General features: G+C 41.6%; 4 protein-coding genes across 7 annotated transcripts in view; 3 read left to right on the top strand and 1 right to left on the bottom strand.

Annotated features, from left to right (window-relative positions):
- LOC109472253 (spore wall protein 2-like) overlaps nt 1–2710 on the top strand; it is a 26683-nt gene extending 23973 nt beyond the window's left edge. For all 3 annotated transcript variants that reach the window (XM_019771902.1, XM_019771901.1, XM_019771898.1), the window contains one exon: nt 1004–2710. In XM_019771902.1, coding sequence (XP_019627461.1) covers nt 1004–2661 — 1658 coding nt within the window. In that variant the 3' untranslated portion in view covers nt 2662–2710. The remainder of the gene's footprint in view (nt 1–1003) is intronic.
- On the top strand, nt 2665–16719 carry LOC109472254 (melanoma inhibitory activity protein 3-like). The gene is made up of 23 exons (XM_019771903.1): nt 2665–3890; nt 4079–4143; nt 5408–5581; nt 5974–6004; nt 6367–6455; nt 6577–6654; nt 6974–7084; nt 7374–7445; nt 7699–7803; nt 8122–8153; nt 8924–9014; nt 9284–9359; nt 9603–9655; nt 9954–10044; nt 12577–12715; nt 13076–13177; nt 13373–13469; nt 13649–13716; nt 13985–14073; nt 14278–14340; nt 14641–15104; nt 16048–16124; nt 16657–16719. Exons 1-21 carry the CDS (start codon nt 2687–2689, stop codon nt 14988–14990), a joined length of 3180 nt encoding a protein of 1059 aa, XP_019627462.1. The 5' UTR covers nt 2665–2686; the 3' UTR covers nt 14991–15104; nt 16048–16124; nt 16657–16719.
- Nucleotides 15032–16830, top strand: LOC109472129 (proline-rich protein HaeIII subfamily 1-like). Its single transcript, XM_019771706.1, has 4 exons — nt 15032–15104; nt 15804–15824; nt 16048–16124; nt 16657–16830. Exons 1-4 carry the CDS (start codon nt 15032–15034, stop codon nt 16828–16830), a joined length of 345 nt encoding a protein of 114 aa, XP_019627265.1.
- A 2137-nt stretch (nt 16831–18967) lies between these two features.
- Nucleotides 18968–19685, bottom strand: part of LOC109472286 — a 15303-nt gene continuing 14585 nt past the window's right edge. For both annotated transcript variants that reach the window (XM_019771960.1, XM_019771961.1), the window contains one exon: nt 18968–19508. In XM_019771960.1, coding sequence (XP_019627519.1) covers nt 19427–19508 — 82 coding nt within the window. In that variant the 3' untranslated portion in view covers nt 18968–19426. The remainder of the gene's footprint in view (nt 19509–19685) is intronic.

The following is a 19685-nucleotide window of genomic DNA, read 5'->3' as shown; positions in this document are numbered from 1 at the left end:
TATAGGCTATATATATGTTTTTGTTTTCATGAACACACTGTCCTTACACAGGGACCCATTGTTAACCAGCTATTTACACATTTGAGGTCACAAATAGGCATAAAATTGGTGTGAAATTGTTTAGGTACAGTACCGGTACTGAGGGATTAGGTATTTTGGACCTGTACCTAATCAATTTTACCGGTACAGTATCGGTACTGCGTACCGGTACACAGCTCTAGTTTGTAGTATTAATCCTTTCCAAGCACAAATAAACATTTTCTATTGTTGAACACCTTGCAATTGCATGACGTAGTCAGTAGTATTAGATGCTAACATCAATGTCTTCCCTGCCTTCCTGGATCTTTGGTTGTAGCAGCTTTCTCCTCTGAAAGGCCCTCTCCTGGCCTGGACTGGGCCACCTCTGGTCAGGCCCCTGGTGGTGGTATGTCATGGTACACTCAACTGCTAGAATTCACTGCAAGTTAGTTCTACTTGTGTGATAAATTCTTTGCTATGCCGAGAGATATCTCCATTATTTACATGAAAACCATGGATCTCACCAATTAACAATTGCCTGATGCTGCAGTTACCACAGTTACTCTTATTGATCTGAAAGGAGAAGTTGCAATTGTTTAAATAAGTACATGTAAGCCATACTGGAAAGATTATGAACCCAACAAATAGACTTAAAACATTTATTTCATTTCATTTAAAGACAAATCAAGCATTGTCACCTGCTGAAATGTCATATCAACAATTTTTTTTCTTTTTTAACTACTAGTATGCAGCCAAGATTTGTATGCAACATGATTTTGATATCCACAATCCCTGTTAATTGCAACTTGCAAACAATAAATAATATTAAACTGAACTGACAACATACAATTTCATTATATGAAGATGTCTTTGTGAAATTGATGATGATGTCTTTTTAGAATTAAAACAGATTCCTATGCTTTGGGATATACAAATCACTAGATATATTTGTCTGCAGTAACGCAATGATTTTCTTTGTCTTTAGATCTCAATGACTACCTTGAGAGCCTGTACAAAGACATGGGAGAGGAAAAAAAGGAAAGCCAAGAACAGGAAAGTAAGGATATAGAAGATGGGGAAGATGCCAAGACAGAAGATGAGCAAGGGGAAGATGGAGAGGGGGTGCAGCAGAAAGATGAAGAAGAGATGCAACATGAGGGAAAAGAAGAAGTGCAAGAGGAGGGAGAAGAGATTGACCAGGAAGATGAAGAAACAGTGCAGCAGGAAGAGGAGGAAGAAGAGTTGCAACAGAAGGATGTAGAAGATACAGAAGAGGAGGATGGGGAAGATCAACAACAGGATGAGGAAAATGTAAAACAAGAGGATGAGGAAGACACAGAACAGGAAGATGGGGAAGATGTACAACAAGAGGATGGGGAAAAGGTACAACAGGAGGATGGGGAAGACGCACCACATGTGGATGGGGAAGATAGAGAACAGGGGGATGAAAAAGAACTGGAGGGTGCAGATGGGGGGCAGCAGGATGATGATGACGCAAACAAAGAGGAACTAGATAGGACGGATGATGGAAAACAGGAAGGTGATATGGAGGAGGAAGAAGAAATGGGTGATGATGAAGAAGATGAGGAGGGTGATGATGATGAAGAGGAGGGGGAGGAAGAGGAGGGTGATGATGATGAGGATGATCAGGAGGAGGAAGAGGAGGATCTAGATGAAACATTTTTTGAGGTAGAAGATGCTGTAGAAGAGGGTGAGGAAAAGGCTGAACAAGATGAGCCTGACAAAGAAAAAACAGGAGAAGAAGAAGACATGGAAGTGGCTGCTGATGATAGTAAGGATAAGGATACTGAAGACACTGAAGAAACAACAGAGGAAGATGGTAAGCCTGATGGAAAGGGTCTTGACGAAGACCAAAAAGACATTGTAGCTGATGATGCAGCAGATGAAGAAAAAGATGATACAACTGAAGAATCAGAAGAGGAGCTGATGGAGGATGAAAATGCCATAGCAGCAAATCAGTTGCACAAAGTCCAAGAACAAGACGAACCTGAGGAGGAGCCAAAAGAAGAGGATGATGAGACTCAGCAGGAAGAAATAGTAGATCAAGATGAAGCCACAGGTGAAAATGACATGGGTGAAAAGGCACCGGATACGGAAGAGCAGGCAGTTCAGTTGGAAAAACAGGACCAACTCCCACAGGAAGGGGAAGAAACTTCGGATGACAAAGAGTTGAGTTCTGATGAAGAGTCAGAAGTCACTGAATCAGCCGAAGGGGAGGAGACTGAAGAAGAGGAGGAACAGCTTGAAGATGAAAATGCAACCGCTTCCTCGGAATTGAAAGAGGGTGATGTTGAAGTAGAGTCAGGCCTTGAGGAGGATGAGGATAAGACCAAAGAAAGTCAGGATTCCTCTTCAGTACATATAGAGCAAACTTTTGAAGGTATTGTTGAAGATGAACATGATGTGCCAGTAGAGGGGGTTGAGAGTCCAGATGTTCTGATGGAGGAAGACAAAGAACCTGATGAAGTGGCAAAGACTGAATCAGATGATGAAACTGCTGACAAACATGACTTGGACATGATGGCTCAAGACGAAGTCGTAAAAGATGAACAACAGGAAGCCACAGATGAGTTGTTCGATGGATTTGAAGCGGCAGTCTCAGGTTGGGACAGGAGTGGATGATCTTGATGGTTTAATTGATACCAAGATGGATGAGGCTTCGGCAAGTGAGGTAGAGCCTGATGTTGAGAAGTTACTTGAGACACCAGAACTGAAAGAGATTCAGGACAAGATAATGGAAATGACTGAGTCTATCGCTGCAAAAACTCAAGAGAGAACAGAGACACTGCTTAGCCAACTGGAATCTAAACTGTCTTTTGCAACAGCAGATGCAACAGACATCAACAGCCAAGATGCCATGCAGGAAGACCTGATGTTTGAAACTGACACAGAGGTAAAGGACGAACAGGAAGAGGAACGTTTGGAAACAGAGGAGGAGAAAATCAGCACGGAGTCCCTGTTTCCATTCGGTAGTGGAGAGAATGTCCGACAACAGCTCAGAGAGCAGGTCGAAAAACTCACCAAATCAGACGACGCCTACCAAAAGCAGCAGGAGAAACTGAGGAAGGAAATGCTGGAATGGACTGCAAAAATGAAGGAGAAACGTGAAGAGGCCAGGAAGGCCAAAGAGAACAAAGGTGCAACAGTCATCGATGGGACCACAATTGACTGGGACGAGGTATTGGATGACGATGTTACCATGTCAACTGAAGACTTACCCTTTGATTGGGATGAGGTTCTGGACAAAGAGGCATTCATGTCTGAATACAGCCAAATAATGGGAGAGCCATTTGGGGAAGGCATAGTGCCCACCAGTGTTCAAAGCAGTCCTGACAGCTTGATGTCCACTCCAGTTGTAGACCTGAAGGCAGAAGCAACTGATGGTATGCTCGTTGGGGACCTTGAGAAAGATGTAGCAAAACCAGGGATGCAGCAACTCCTGCAAGGCAGTGAAGTGTCCCCAGGCATGGGAGAAACAGACAGCATTAGTGCAGCAGAACTCCCAAGTACCCAGCAAACTGAACCCCTGCAATCAGCACATATATCTGAGTCAATCCTGCCTCCTGACCAGACTGCAACACAAACACCTCTGTACATACTGCCTGATGAGCCTGACCGGGGGTATAGTTGGGATGGACAACGGACAGAAAATACTCGAAACTTCTACATGGAAGGTGCCACGCCAGAACAGGTCATTGACAAAGTAGGCCTTGGCTCAGAGAAGTTGGACGCCCTCAGAGCAGAAGAGGAAAAAGAAGACGCTGCGCTAGACCAGGAAGATGCTGAAGAGAAAGAGCAACCCACATCTGAACCAGCCACTCCTTCTGAGTTGGAATCTGAGGGAAAAGAGGGTAAGTATCAATCAAGGTTGGCCATTGGCAAAGGGTACTGCACAATTATGTAATTAAAACGAAAGACCCTTCCACAAACTTTCTTAAGTGTCTTGATAAAGCTTTTCAGAAAACAATCTCTTCTTTATCATCATCCATCTCCTTTTGCTGAATGTTGATCATACATGTATAATTTATCTTCCCAACAGAAGACATCTCACAGACAGACACTGAGGATATCTACATAGAGTTGGACTTCCAGTTTATTGAATTGGTAGGTCTCAGTAAGGATGTTATAAGGCCCCTGTTCACATTGGGCAAAACAATCATTGCACAAGGGTCAAAGGCCATATGATCAAACAGGTGTCCTTCAAAGTTTGTCTCCATGTAATAAAAGGCAATGTTATGCAAAAGTAAAGGAAATTAGACATAAAGGTAATAATGCCATAAAATATTTTTGATTACTCCATAAAAACATTATATTCTCTATGTGCAACATTATCAACATGTCAAATTTATTGAAAAGGCCCGGATATAACGCTCAGCCACAACAAATTCTGTTTAGTGCAATGTAATCACAGGCTTTAGGCGGTCTCCTAGTAGTTTGTGGCGCTGTTTCCAACTGCCACGTCGGCAGTCTGGTTACTAAATCCTCTTTTCTGTACGTTACGCTTTTTCCATCCACTGAATAACGTTATATGCCTAGTTAGAGCTTAGCTATTAGGGCTGGGCAAGCTGTTATGGTCCAAGTAGCGTCAGGGGTCAAGTGTTGCACATCCGGTGGAATAACTCTTGTTTCGTCAAGTATTTACTGCCTACTGTGCGACGATCGATATCATACTAGTACCGGCTGATTTAGCCCGTAGAAAAACTCCGTACAAGTAAACATCCGCGACCTTTCGTCAGCCCTGGAGGACACGTCTGACGTGTACTTCGTACTGTGATTACGTAGCAAAGATGGCGACCGCCAGCCCGCTTACGTTGCGAATATCGCTCGGAAAGGTGAACTTTTTCCTCGATTTTGAGGGGATCTGACGATTTTTCTTGACAGCACGTAGCTAGTGACGTTGTTGGTCAACAATTGTTCAGGCACGTTTGATTCTAGCGTTGAGGTTTTGCGCCGAATATGATCGCCGGTAACAGACCTTGAAGTGAAGGGGGAGGGGGGCGGTAATTTTTTTTTTCACGAATATGTTAGAACGTCTTCTAAATGTATATTCCAGTGATCGTGTTCCAAAAGAATGTTGGAAGAAACAATCACCTTTGTTTGAGGAAATATGTGATGCAATGCCCATCTTGTGTTGTATTTGCTAGTCTTTCGATGATCGATTTTGTTGCCAGGACAAGTCACGTATTTTCGTCATGAGTTGAGATCATAATTTTGAGTCAACATGGGCCATAGTTTTGAGTCAGTCTGCCAACACTACGGGTTCGAGGTGACCGACCTGTACGGTTGCTCCGTGCCCGTCAGTTGGCTCCGGATTTACGGGATGCTTCTGAGGATATTCAGGGAGACGTGTGTGTGTTTTTATCGGCAGCTCGGGGCACTGGTGCCGCCGGAGTGGGCGGAGCAGCTCCGCGGCTGGGGGCTGGAGTACACACCGAGCGACCTGATCTTCCAGGGCGTCCCCATACCCTGGCTAGCCGTGGTCACCACACTGCTGGTCGGCATCGTCACCTTCTGCGTGTTTTCCTACAAGTGTGTGACAAGGGTAGGTTTCCTGGGACTTTGTTTTTGTTCACTAAATGTTCAGGGGAAAAAGCAAACACCTGTTGCGAGAAACAGGTGTTCATGTTCACTTAAAATTTTTATCTTGAAGGATGTAACAAAGAATTTTTTTTAAATATTTGTGACACAAAGTTATTTGTAATGTGTGAATACGTGTTGACATTGCAGGTTGTACAAACAAATTTGGGGCTCATAAATTGTTTTTATAGAGACCTTAGCAGTCATCCTCTAACTACGAAGCCATGTTTTGCAATAGTATAACAGTTAATAAAAAACCAGCATGTTACTCGTGCCCGGAAGTTTGTTTTTTTTTTATGAAGAGAAAATCATGGAATTGTGAAGCAATGGACTGTAAATCCTCTATTTTCCTTACAGTGCGTCCATGGCAAGCCAGTGGATCCAGCAGGTACGAATAGTCATCTTTTCTGTGTTTAGGACCTAAGGTGGTGTGTACTAATAGGACTGACCCTAATCATTGACCCATGAACAATAATAACTATGGTTAAAGTATTTGCATCTATGAATGCCACAATTACATGTAGTTCTATTCATAAATTGATGACAGTAACACTTGTCCAGGTTACTAGTAGTCTTAAATTAGAATCTAGATGACACTTTTGGCTGAATGCAGAGCTAGACATTGCTCTAAAAGATGACCTGTTTGATATCAGGATTTCTAACAACTTGAGGAGTTGTGGGTTACAGTGGGTATGTTCTCAGTAATGTCATTTCTGCTTATTATGCCTAATAAACCTATCGATTTTGCAGTCGTGAAGAAACAGCTCGAAGCTGAACTTGATAAAGCTGCTAAGGAGAAGGAAGACCTTAGAAAGGGCGCAGAGGCTGCTGAAGACAGAGTAAGCCATAACTTCATCTTACATTGAGGTTTTAAATCATTCTTGTCAATGCCACAACTCATTAAATTATTAACTTATTAAATTTTTGCATTTTGAAACATGTATACCGTCTTTCCTGCAGATACGAGAGTTGGAAGAGACCCTGGATGTAGAAAAATTCTCTGCTCAAGCCTTGTCCAAGAAGAATTCTGAACTTGAGGTGAGCTACTTGTACCGGGTATAACATGCACAAGTCTGTGTCTTTGAATCAAAAGATATGTTGAAAAAACTTAACAACTTCATCAAGTAAAAAATGTGCACTTAGACTACAAGTGGCCATGAAAATGTAATGTCAAGCAAGTTCTTGTGATCAGAGGGATGGAAGTGGTTGTTAAAAAATGTTCCATGAAATGATGGAATTACTTCATAGAAAATACCATGTACCTCAAGGTACTCATAGGTAGCAGTGAACATGGGATGAAGAACAATGGTTCAAATTGATGTCGTACTAATACATGTATCAACAAACGGTCCCACAGGAGAAGTTGTCATCCAATGACCAGTTGGAAGTGACCCTTCGTCAGGAGATCCAGAGACTTATGGACCAGGTCTCCGACGCCAGGGAACAGTTAGAGTCTGCAACCTCAGAGGTAGGACCTGTGTTCTCAAGAAACACAAAAAACTGTTACCCAAGCAATAGATTTTGAAATTAGTAACAGTTGCATGAGTAACAGTTTTTGTGTATCTCATTACCTGGACCTTCATTGACATTAAGAGTTGACATGACACTGTAACCATTAAAGTTAAAGAAAATAGAACCAGAATGTTTGTTGAAAATGGTTTGAATGATTAGAGGTTCATTGTAAACAGAGCAGTTGATGTATATAACCTATTGATTGATTTTGCTGTATTGCTAATTCACTGATCATTTTTACACAGTATGCCAAACATCAGGAGACAGAAGCAGAATACAAGAAGAACTTAAAGAAAGAACGGAAAGAAAAGGAAAAGGTTGGTTCTAAAGACCTTGTCATGTCTTTGCCGTAGAAATGACCCATATGTTTTAGAACCGTGCAGGTGTAAAAGTTCATTAAGAACTCACATAAATAGAGAATGACAAGCAATGTTAAGTCTGGAATATGTTAGTAAGTAGTAAGTAGTGCTTCAGTTTTCAAAAGTAACATGTAACCTATCAGATAATTGTAGAACAGCAAAGGTTAGTCACAGGGTAAAGTACTCACACCTGTTCTGCTTATGATCCTAGCTGCAAGAACGCCTGACAGAAATTGAGAGTAAGACCAAACACCTTGACAGTGAGATAGTGACTATCAAGGAACACAGGGACTTACTGGAGGAGAGCAAACATCAGGTGAGGACACAGGAAGTATAAAATGATTTAGTTGATTGGATATCAGAACTTTAAAGTTCTTTTATCTGTAGGCTATAGGCATACTGCAACGATGATTTTATATGCAGAGTTTTCATGTTTTACATGTATATGTCTAAGTAATCTGTATATGTCTAGTAATCTGTAGGCTATAGGCATACTGCAACAATGATTTTATATGCAGTTTTCATGTTCTACATGTATATGTCTAGATGAAATGAAATGTCATTAATAAACAACTTTTTACCAATCATGTGACTTCAAATGCCTTAAAATACACTTCTTGCTTTCTTGTTTCAGCTTGAAGAAGAAATTCAAGGACGCCAGGAACAGTAAGTATTATTTTGATTTACATTGTATGTCTCATTCAAGGTGGCTTCTTTGAAATCACTTAGTTGATTAGTTTCATTGTTCCTACATGTAATTTAAATCATGACATCAAAGTCAATGGCACATTTTACTCTAAGTTCCGTAACTGGTTGTGTTCCCCAGAATCTTGGCAGAATACATACCAGTGAAAAGGTGACGATGTTTAAAGATGTACTTTGGTGAACAAAGAGGGAAATTTTCTTAGTTAATTTGAAGGTTGAAGAAATGTACAATGTAGCTAGTGGTTATAGCTGCTGTTATGTAGTAGGGATCTTCAGAAGAAGACACTCACACTCACTCACTGTCCGGTTTATCGTCTGTCCGAGGGTTAGACATACTATATATTAATATTTCTTGTTGCTCATTGACGTTGGCCACATTTTTCGATGTTTGTCAAGTGGAGTTACTCTAACATACTTTGCTGTGTGATGCTATGAAAAGGTTGTGTCTGGTGTGGATCAGATGGTGTATTAACATGAAAGAGGGAAGGTAGCAATGGTGGGATAACATAGAGAAAACATTTGGAGAGGATACATGATGCACGGAATTAGTACACATTTTTGGCTTTTTTTTTCTGGGAATACTATTCATCAGAAAGTCATATAGACAGCTTTCCATATAAGTGTTACTTTGTAAGTTCTTTAAAACTTTTGTAAGGGACACCAGGGTATAACTGATAGCAATATATGACCAGACATTTCCTGACCTCACACTAATTGTATGCATTTTGCAGGTTTACAGAACTGAAGGAGTCCATTGAGATGATCAAGCAGGAGAATGAACAGCTGAAGGAAAATGTCCAGTACAAGGAAAACGAGATTGAGGTAGGCTAGCCACCAGTTCTATACCGGTAGTGAAATCATCCACATGAATGTAGTGCAGTGGTTTGTATCACATTTGTAGTACATCGGCACAAACCTTTTCAAACAAGGACATTTGCTTTCATGCCTTAACTTCCTTGTTTGGCTAGCCTTCATATTGTTCAGAACAGAATCTTTGTAGGAGACAGGCACCTTAATGCATGTTTGCAGTGCACATGTTGAGAGACAGACAGACCTAGTTATTCTCTTTGCTCACAAAACTGGCTCTCCAGGTCCTGAGAGACTGTCTGATGCAGATCAAGGCTCTGGAGTCTGAAGATGCAGCAGCCATAGAAGAAGACACTGAAGGTAAGATATTTGTTGTCTGAGGACTTGTAGATATCCCTCATTTTGGTTCCTTGCGTACCTTGAAGTGACCACATGTACTTTTGGATGATCTAGTTGGATGTTCATGTTTGTAAAGTATACACCTTCTTCATCAATGCATACAGGCTATCCAGAAAAGTGTAAGTGCTCTAGAGTTATTTAGGTTCCTGATATGTTAATGATACTGATGACATTCAATGACATGTTCACCCTATTGTCTCACAGATGCTTCCACAGCAAAGGATGAAAAGATTCAGCAGATGTTGGACGTAGCACGAGTAAGTTTCACCAAACATGTTTTAGAGTTGTATCATTTTCAGCATCTCACACACATTTACTTCATTGTTGTCCACACCTTGAGCAGATATCCGTGGTTTTACTGTAGGCAGTTACAAAAGCAATTAGCTTATGTATTTGTATTATTGTATCAAAGGTAATGGAGTAATAAATTATTCAAATATGTTAGAGTCATTACATTAAGATTTCCTAAACAAACATGTAAGTTATTCTGTATCATTTATTTAGGTTTTTCTTTAGTTCTGAAACCATAGATTTCCCTTTTGTTGCATTTATCAGATTAACTCCACGCTGAAGCTGGTGGAGTCAGAGCGGGACTACCTGCGCTCTCGGCTGGAGGAAGCAGACGGCTCCAGGAAAGAGTATGAAGGTACAGACCCTAAAGTGACTTTGCATCTAAATTATCCAGCTGTGTCGATAAGTACGTACCTACTAAGATGTCCAGCAGTAAAAAACATCTCCCTTACATAACTCCTCCACTAAAGAGCCTGATGAGGAAAAGGGATCGTTATTACAGAAAGACTAAAGGAGTAAACACAACTGAGAGAAAAGAAAAGCTCAACCAGTTCAAAAAAGAAATAAATAAGAAAATGAAAGAGTGCTACTGGAAATACATCGAAGAAGTAGTACTCGACATAAATACAGACACAACTGACTCTAACCAAAGCAAGTCTCCGTCATGCAAACAAGTCAACAAAAAATTCTGGAGCTTCTTGAAAAGCCTGAAGTCCGAGAGAGCCGGAGTATCTCACCTTAAGAACGAAGGTAGGCTCATCTCGGACGGAAAGGCCAAAGCAAATATACTAAACCAGCAATTTCAGTCAGTTTTCACTAATGAACCACTAGAAGGCCCTCTGCCCAACATGGGGCCTAGCCCTCACCCACTAATGCCAGAAATTAACATCGTTACAAACGGAATCACAACCCTGCTGGAAAACCTAAACCCTCACAAAGCATGTGGCCCGGACCATGTGCACGCATGTGTCCTTAAAGAACTCAGTTCTACATTGAGCCCCTTTCTCCAGGTGATCTTTCAAAAAAGTCTCGACACTGGAGCTGTACCAGAAGCCTGGAAGGAGGCTAACATCGCCCCGATATATAAGAAAGGCAATCGTCTCGACCCAGCCAACTACCGGCCTATTTCCTTAACATGTATCTGTTCAAAAATCATGGAACACATCATAGCAAGTTCTATGATGTCCCACTTTGATACTAATAACATCTTGTACGATCTCCAACATGGATTTAGGCACGGCAGGTCATGTGAAACTCAGCTTCTATCTCTTATTGATGATTTGGCCCACAACAGGGAAAACGGGACCCAGACGGACCTTATCATTATGGATTTTGCTAAAGCCTTTGATAAGGTCCCTCATCTACGGCTGATACACAAACTCCAGTTTTACGGCATTACTGGTAAGGCACTTGTCTGGATCCAGAATTTCCTGCAGGGCCGCTCACAAACTGTAGTGCTAGACGGGGAGCGTTCGGACCCAGTGCCTGTAACATCGGGCGTACCTCAGGGTACAGTCCTGGGTCCGATTCTCTTTCTAGCATACATCAATGACCTTCCTAAATACGCTGCACATGCTAAAGTCAGGCTCTTCGCCGACGATTGCATCTTGCAAATGAGTATCAAGGAAGAAGACGACTGTAAAAGACTGCAGCATGACATCGATAGTATTTGTAGTTGGGAGAAGGAGTGGTTGATGGCCTTCAACCCATCTAAATGTGAAGTGATGACCGTCCCCTCTTCTAGGAACCCAATAACGTTCCCTTATTCCCTCCATGACCACGTTTTAACCAAGGTAAGTACCACCAAATATCTCGGTGTTTCCATCTCCTCAAACTTGACCTGGGGCAGACATGTCGATCTAGTTACAGCGAAAGCAAACAGAACCTTAGGAATGCTGAGACGCTGCCTACGAATCTCAAGCAATGCGGCAAAGGAGAGAGCTTACATGGCTCTTGTAAGACCCTCCTTAGAGTACGGCTGTAGTGTCTGGGATCCCCACACCAAGGACCAGGTGAGTAGGGTGGAGATGGTCCAGCGTAGAGCTGCCGTTTGTCTGCAGTGACTACAGACGTACAAGTTCTGTTTCATCTATGTTGCAAAACCTGGGCTGGCAGTCTCTGGAAGTACGCCGGAAGATCGCCCGCCAGGTCATGCTTTATAAGATCATACATAACGCTGTCTCCGTCCCACACTCAACCAGGATTGTCCCGGTGGCTCGATGCTCCCGTCGCATCAATCACACTCAAACATTGCAGGCCATCGCGAGCAGAACCAACTTCTACAGGCTCTCGTTCTTCCCCCGCACCATCAGGGAATGGAATGAACTTGAGCCTGGTGCGGCGGAGGCGGGGTCTCTTGCCCAGTTCAAATCTGAACTGGCGAGGACCCTGCTGCATTGAGCCACCCCATCATGTCTTGTATATATGTAAATATTACTAACGCACTAATGCACTTGTCCCGTCTTTAGCACACACAAAATCAGTTGTCTTATGTTCCCTTCTCATTTATCCTTGTTTTACCTTGTTTTATGTACTGGATCACAATTGTAACTAATCAATGCGTAACGGCTGCCAATAATCCTACATGGTAGGGCTAGGCAGTAACGGAGATGATGACTTGGCATGTGAAGGCACTATAAAAGTTTTTGTCATATACCAAACGTACCAGTGTGGACCCACTAGACAGCACCACTTGGAAACGTGGTGTGAAAACTAGCCAACAACTGCCCATCTGTGTCAAGGATCTCCGCAGCAGTATATACAAAGACTTTGAAGTACTACAACTACCACTATTCAAACACCTTTTCCATACACCATTTTTTTCACCCAGCAAACATGCACAAAATTCCATTGGTTAGTCTTACGATGTTCATGTTTTTATGTCCAGACAAAACGGACAGGCTCCAAATCCAGGTAGACAACCTGACGGAGGCCAGGAAGCGTGCTGAGAAGCAGTACTACGAGGCCCAGGTGCGACTCAACACTCTGCAGGACTACTTCAAGGAGAAGGAGGTGGAACTACAGAGGTAAGGAACTTCCTTCCTCTGTTCAAGTACCTGTTTTTGAAGATATGTTGATGAAGGATAGACATCCAGCTAATGAAATACTTGGAAGAAAACAGTTGCTCTGACAAAAAGTAGTGGATGCCACTTGAAACCTCTGACAGTTTAAAAAAAAATCTGTCCAGTTTCTTGATCAACTTCTTTGTTGAGTTACTCAAGAGTCTGTTCTGGCAAGGTTGCATTTTCCTCTGCTTATAACCAGAGTCCGTTTTTTTAGCTTTTATCGAGGGTTACACGCTGTTGTTGTTTTTTGTGTGTATGGTTCCACTTTCTGTGAATACCAATATGTTTGATCCCAATATTGATTTTTTGTTTTCTCTTCAGGAAACTTGGTAAAGAGGAGATGATCCGGCAGGATGTGAGTGGGAAGGTTCAGGACACACAGGAGAAGTACAGACTGGCGAAGGAACAAGTGGAGCTCTACCAGTTAGTATTGGCTGTTACAGTTACAATATGAAACTCATGAGCAAAGATTGTATGAAAATCTACAGATTGTGCATTGTCGTTTTTACATTGTTTCCTGCAAGTTGCCTTCAATAAAAAGCAGTGAAAGTAGCAATGAAGACACAGAGGATATTAGCACATAAAAATTTGTACACTTTTTTCTTTCTTGTTTCCCAGAAACCAAAAGGATGACCTGATGAAAGAAATGCAGGAGTCTGAGAGGAGCTTCAGGAACCAGATTGCAGCCATTGAGAAGAAGGCTCATGAAAGCTGGGTAAGTGGCAGTTCTACTAATTTTACAAGAAAGTATTTCTGCTAGTCTTCTTCTTCTAGTAGTTCTTCATGAAAATTATTGGAAAAAGTACTGATATAAGTTTCATGGTATTCTGCTAGGTTTGGAGTGACTTGAATTGGGTAAAATGTTGAATGTTTGTAATTTTGTGTTCTACACAGATGGCTGCCAGGACATCTGAACGTGAGGCACAGGACTCCAAAAGAGAAGCTGCTACACTCAGGCAAAAGTGAGTAGGCTAAAATAGTTCCATAAAACATTCTTGCAGTACAAAGCAACTTTGATTCATGTCAGTTTGATTAGAAATAGCCTTAGAAATTCTGGTGTAATATAATGATTACATTAACCATTAGTCTGAAGTTTGTAACTGTGTATGGATTCTTTGCTTCGTTGAGAGTCAATCAAACAGTCCTCAATGTTTTGAATGTGTAAAAAGTTGTATACCAGTACTCTTCCCACAGTGTAACTTAGCTGTACATGTATGTTATCCCCTTTAGGTTGCTGGAAGTTGAGAATGCCCTCGCCAAAGAGAAGGACAAATACCTGGTGCAGTCTCCACCTCTGATCAAGCCAACACCTATCAATGGTACGTTACATGTGCAACTCAAAGACTTTCATAGAAAGAGATATGTTGATATTTTTCATGCAAACATCTACCTTGATATGGAACCTTATCTTCGCTGACTGATGCTGAAATCTAAGCAAATTCTGTAGCCTATAAGAATGAATGGCTTTTTACTGGTGATTGTAAGTGTTGTTACCTATCCTTACATTTTGTCTCTTATTTCAGGACCACCTCCCTTCCCTCCAAGGTTCTCTCCACCACTGCTTCCCCCAGGGGCACCCAGACATGGTAGGTACAGCTACACATGCCTCACCACATCCGTTATAGCTTTGGGACGCTTGAGAAGTTGTTGATGTATGACCATTGTGCTAAGCAACTCATTTTTACACTGTATGTCAACGAAAACACCTAAGGAATGCAGTGCAGGAAAGGACCAGTCCTTAGCTGTTAAGATTACAGAGCTAAAGCCATTGAATCTGCCTTTTTAACTGTCATTTGTACTAAGAAACATTGCTGATGATGGTACAGGTTTTGTTTTATGTTTATGTGTGTGACAATGAGTTCTGTGTTTGTTTGTCTGCTATCCAGGCCCTCCCTTCGGCAGAAGCCCTCCTCCAGGCCGCAACGGTGATTTTGATGGACCGCCTTCCCCACCCCCAGAGATGGCCTTCCGAGGCCCCCACCCCCCATGGGGCCTCCGCCCCTGGGCCCACCCCCGTTCCGAGGACCCCCAGACGACTTCCCCGACAGAGACTTTGACCACCGTAGCAGACCGTCCTCCGAACGAGACTTTGCTCCAGACAGAGAGTTCGACCGCCGACCCCCCTCAGAACCGTACGGACACCCCGACAGGGACTTTGGGCCGGATCGGGACTTCGGTCCCCACAGAGGTCCCCCCATGGACTTCCCACCCCCTCGAGGAGGCCCCCCTCCTATGACACCCCCTGACCTGAGGAGAGGCTCGGGTCCCTTCCCCCCCATGCCGAGAGGACCCCCCTCGTCTGGCAGAATATCAGGTCCCAGAGAACTGAGGGGACCTCCCAGGAGACCAGGTCTGTACTGTTCTGTTAGGAGCTGTTTAGTCAATATTTTTATAATAATATTTGACAGATTATTCTTGTAGAGATGAAAGGTTTTTAAAGAATTATTCAGGTTTTTCAAGTCAGGCCATGTTGATTTGATTATATGGATGACATCCGCGCGCGCATGAATTTTCGGCCGTTTCCAAAAAAAAAGAAAGTTTTCAACCATACTGTAAATCGTACAAAACAGTTGCAAATTTAGCAAAAATATACCATAAGTTACAAAAAAAAATAATAAAAACTATACCAATGTCGTAGAATGCCAAAATCAAACGTAAAAAGACGAAATTGTAAAGAAATGAACAATTGAAGACTAGATTATTCGCCAAACCATATTCTGTGCCATTTGCTCAACCCTCATGACCACGTAGATTTCATAATGAAAACAACTTTTTTTTTTTGCAAAACTTTTTTTTTATTCGCACGCTCGCATCAGTTTTGGGGCTCCCGGAGGATGTCATCCATATAATCAAATCAACATGGCCTCAGTTATGACTCCAAGATGTTATTTTGCTACCTTAATGAATTTTGATACAATTCTATACCTTTGCTCTTTTGATGCATTTCAATTCCTTTATTCGGTGTTTTTTATGCATTTCTTCCTTCGTGATGTTTCCCTTGCTATGTGTGCTTTTCTCTGAGCTGTCTTCTGTGTTGTCTGTCTTACAGATGAGGAGTCTGGCTCACAAGGTGACCCCCTCTTTCACGTCTTCTCCCTCTGAATTTCTTGCAATCTTTCTGTGATCCTTTATTGTCAACATCACCAGTGTAACCGTCTTGAGATGTTTCTGGCCTTGTTCCTTCTTTGCTTGCACTATGTGCATTTTTGTGACTGTGCCTCTACCTTCAAACAGCCACATTTTAGGACGTAATTCTTTTGACTAACACAAAACTTGACTCTTGTATCTCCCAGACTCCAGATCGACTGGACCCCCCTCCCCTCCCCCCATGGGTGTCCCACGGACATCATCACCATTAGACTCCCCACAGGTGAGTGGTCAGAACCTGTACAGACTTAACAGCATTGTAACATTTACAATACAGTAATGTTCTGGCAACTCTGTGTAGACGTTTGGTCATTTCCAATTTGTCATTCTTTTTATTTTGTGAATGCAGTTTTCAAGAGTTTTTTGTATTAAAAAGTAAACTTTTTATTGGTTTGTTAATCGTACGCCTATATTGATTGCAAACCTGTAGTTTTAATATACCAATGTTTTGTAAATTGGTTTACAATTCAGTTGTTTTTAACTGCGAAGAACCAATAAATCCATCTTGAATCTTGAATCTTGAAAAACTTTATTGTGCAACAATCTCACAAGGAGATGCAAGACAAGTCTACGTTGCACAACTTTGTAGTATGGGATGAGAATTTCCTTTTACACTCATTGGTGGAGTTTCTAAATTCTAGCATTTAGATTACTTCTTATAGGTACAATGCTAGATTTGTAACTGTAGACATGTCAATATGTAATTAAATTCGTAAGATATATTAACATTAATTCATGCCTGTTTTGCTTTTCAGCACTACATGGGCCCCCCTCCGCCAGGCGGCCCCCCTCCCCAGCACTTCAGCCCCCACGGCCCGCCCCCTCCCCGTAGGTCCCCCAACCCCCCTCCCATGGGAAGAAGACCCCCTCCGAGCGATGACGACAGACGGGACCGGTCCCAACAGCAGTCCTCGCGGCTGCCCACGTAGTACAAACATCTCTGAGATAATACAAGAAAACTGTTTAACATCTCCGAGGAAACGGATAGATTTTGGAAACTGTCCAGTAGCATCCACTACTTTTTGTCAGTATCTGTATCTATATATCCAGTAAGAAGCCCCTTCGGCGTAACACACCAGTCAATGTTTACTCGAAATTTAATTCAGTGACTGACGAGAAGTATTGGATGCTGTTTAAAACATCTGACAGTTTTCAAACATATCCCAGACAAAACAAATACTGTCTTCAAACCCCTGGTTCCAACTGGTGGGTCTCGATCATCCAGCCTTACAACATCTTACTAATCTCCTTCTGGTCATAAAAGTATGTTAAGTGTCTTTTAAAAAAAGTTGGCATATGAAATCTCTAAGAAGTATGAAGCAATCATTTTGTTGCATCTGTATGTAGCACATCTAGGGGAGCTTCCTCTAATATTTGTAGACACTGAGAGGTTGACTGAAAATGAATGAATGATAGTTGCTGAATGAATCTGGTATGTTTGTATGAGAGATGGTTTACCTGTGATAACCATGACTTGATAAATACTTAAAATCAGTGTCAATTTAATTCTTGTGGTAAAGCTTATTGAAAATAGAGTATGTGAAGCTCTTTGGTTTTTGTTACATAATGGTTACTCTCTGCTACACATAAGTCTGAATTCCTATCAAATGAGGTAATTTCTGTTTAGGTGGAGTATTGTTGTTTCTGGAAAGGACAAACCTTATGATAATGTACACCTGATGAATGTACACCAATATGAATGTGCCACAGTTTGTCTATCCCCCTAGTGTTCAATGTGTGAAAAGTTATTTTTACTCGGTGGCTTTCAGTGGGTAAGGTAGGTTTTTGGTGCTAACCTGGGTAGTTAGCCTCAGTGGTAGTGCAGAAAAACATGGACTTTGTGTGAGCATTTGCATTTTAAGAGCTGTCAACAAGGTTTAACACCTTACAAGCTGCCTTTAATGTAGATTTAATGTAAAGAAAATTTTTGGTGGGGATGTCTTTACCAGATGTTTTTATGGTGGACGATGTTGCTGCCAAAAGTGTGGACCATATTTATGTGGATTTGCCTGCTATATGACAATGCAAAGAAAATTTGACATTCTCAACATTGTTTTTTAGTTAGTTGTCCGGTTAGTGTAAGAAATAATGTAAAGCGCTGTTGCATGCTTGCAATTTTGTGTAAAAAGTTGTACAGAATACATATAAGCTGCATTAAGAGAGTGTAAAGGAAATGCTGTAACATTGATACATCAATAACTCCAAACAGTCCTAATTTTGGTGTGATAATGACACAACTCGGGCTTTCCCAAAATTGATATAGTGGGAAGTCAGGCATTTCTGTTGCTAGATACTTAGCACAAATACTTGAATGGACACTGTTGTTTTGACCATCATATATGTGGAAATTTGCCAACCAAATGTCACAAATAGTTTCTAAAATGTTAGATAAACCCACTCAAAAAGCTCAGGCTAAGGGGACATCTTTAGTCACAACTATTGTCTAACTCTGTTGTGCTGCTACTCGTATCACTGGGATATTACATATATGTGGAAACCTTCATTCCACAAATGGAGAAGAACATGTATTTTAGTCCAGACTATATTTATTGTGATTCTTAAGCTGTGTGAAGCTGCCTTGTCAAATGGAGTGGCTTTAGTAGGGAGGCTTTTATTCCTCAGTTGAGTTAGTTTTGGAGCCACCACAAACAAATAAAAACAACTTTAAATCTGGTTTGCACTGCTTAGGCTGGTTCATTTTAAGATAACAATTTCAGGTGAGGAGGTAAAACAGAATGCATTTTTTTCAATGGAGAATGGTTTGCATGTTCTCTGACACTTTTTTCTATTTCAAAGCCAAGCAACATTAGCCTGGGTACCATCCCCAGTAGTATATTCGCAAACTCTATACCAGTTATATAGAGTTTGCGAATATACTACTGGGGATGGTACCCAGGCTAAAGCAACATGGCATATTGGCATGTAAAGCAACAGAAGAGCCATTTATTCTGTTGTTTGTCTTGACCAGGAAAAGAAGCCTGTTCCAGCAGCAAAGAACATGTCTACTGTTCTGTGATGTTTCTACTAAGTTCATCTATCACCCATGCAAGAAATAAACAACTAATACTTTTTAAACTTACGTTTTAATAATAGGAGTAAGAAATGTGAACACATTCATAAAACCAGTGCTACTATACCTTGCATGGTAAACCTGCCATGCCAATTTCTATACACTGGTGGGACAGTCAACTTTTGTATCTGTGAGTTCGACGTTAGCGAATCATGTAGGTATGATCGAACAGTCCTACTTTATGATCTCAAATTCTCAGTACCGTAAACGTTGACTGATCAGTTTTACAAATAACAACTAATGATCAATTACAAATGATGAACATTATGAGCATGACTCTATCATAAGCTATCTAGAATTTACGTAAACAGTTACGAAGAACTTAATATCTTGTTTTTTGAGGCGCTTTTCTACTTCTGAAACACGTAATTATAATAGAACTGCGCAAGAATAAGTCAATATTGTCGACTGCCTGCCATAAGCGTAAGGAATGTGACGGTTGATGGCAGTTCCCTCTAGGCTCTTGAAGGGTGCAGGATCGCATCAGACAGCATTTCCACGGCAAAGTCTTTGTCGCCTTCTGGATTCTTGGTGCTTCTGTGAGTGAAGAAGACGAGTTGTAAGCATGTGGTTGGACGTTTTCTATTCCTATTCCTATTACAAATGGCTTGCGAGACTAACAGGCTTCAGAAATAGCCTCCTTCGCAGTCTTGTTGGGCGTCGGCGTTATTTTTTCTCTGAGCGACGTGAGTAATATGCGGCCGCGAGGGACGA

This window comes from Branchiostoma belcheri, unplaced genomic scaffold (genome assembly GCF_001625305.1).
Source record: "Branchiostoma belcheri isolate BF01 breed outbred unplaced genomic scaffold, Haploidv18h27 scaffold27, whole genome shotgun sequence".
In the NCBI taxonomy this organism is placed as follows: domain Eukaryota; kingdom Metazoa; phylum Chordata; class Leptocardii; order Amphioxiformes; family Branchiostomatidae; genus Branchiostoma; species Branchiostoma belcheri.
The sequence above is the reverse complement of the archived record's forward strand: the minus strand, read 5'-3'. Positions and strand labels throughout refer to the sequence as shown.

Excerpts from the sequence above, each read along its gene's own strand:
- LOC109472254 (XM_019771903.1), top strand. The coding sequence starts at position 2,687 with ATGGATGAGGCTTCGGCAAGTGAGGTAGAGCCTGATGTTGAGAAGTTA. Across the intron at positions 3,891-4,078 it reads GGAATCTGAGGGAAAAGAGG|AAGACATCTCACAGACAGAC; the intron begins GTAAGTATCAAT and ends TCTTCCCAACAG. Across the intron at positions 13,178-13,372 it reads GAACAAGTGGAGCTCTACCA|AAACCAAAAGGATGACCTGA; the intron begins GTTAGTATTGGC and ends CTTGTTTCCCAG.
- LOC109472129 (XM_019771706.1), top strand. The coding sequence starts at position 15,032 with ATGCCGAGAGGACCCCCCTCGTCTGGCAGAATATCAGGTCCCAGAGAA. Across the intron at positions 15,105-15,803 it reads GGGACCTCCCAGGAGACCAG|ATGAGGAGTCTGGCTCACAA; the intron begins GTCTGTACTGTT and ends TCTGTCTTACAG. Across the intron at positions 15,825-16,047 it reads TGAGGAGTCTGGCTCACAAG|ACTCCAGATCGACTGGACCC; the intron begins GTGACCCCCTCT and ends TGTATCTCCCAG.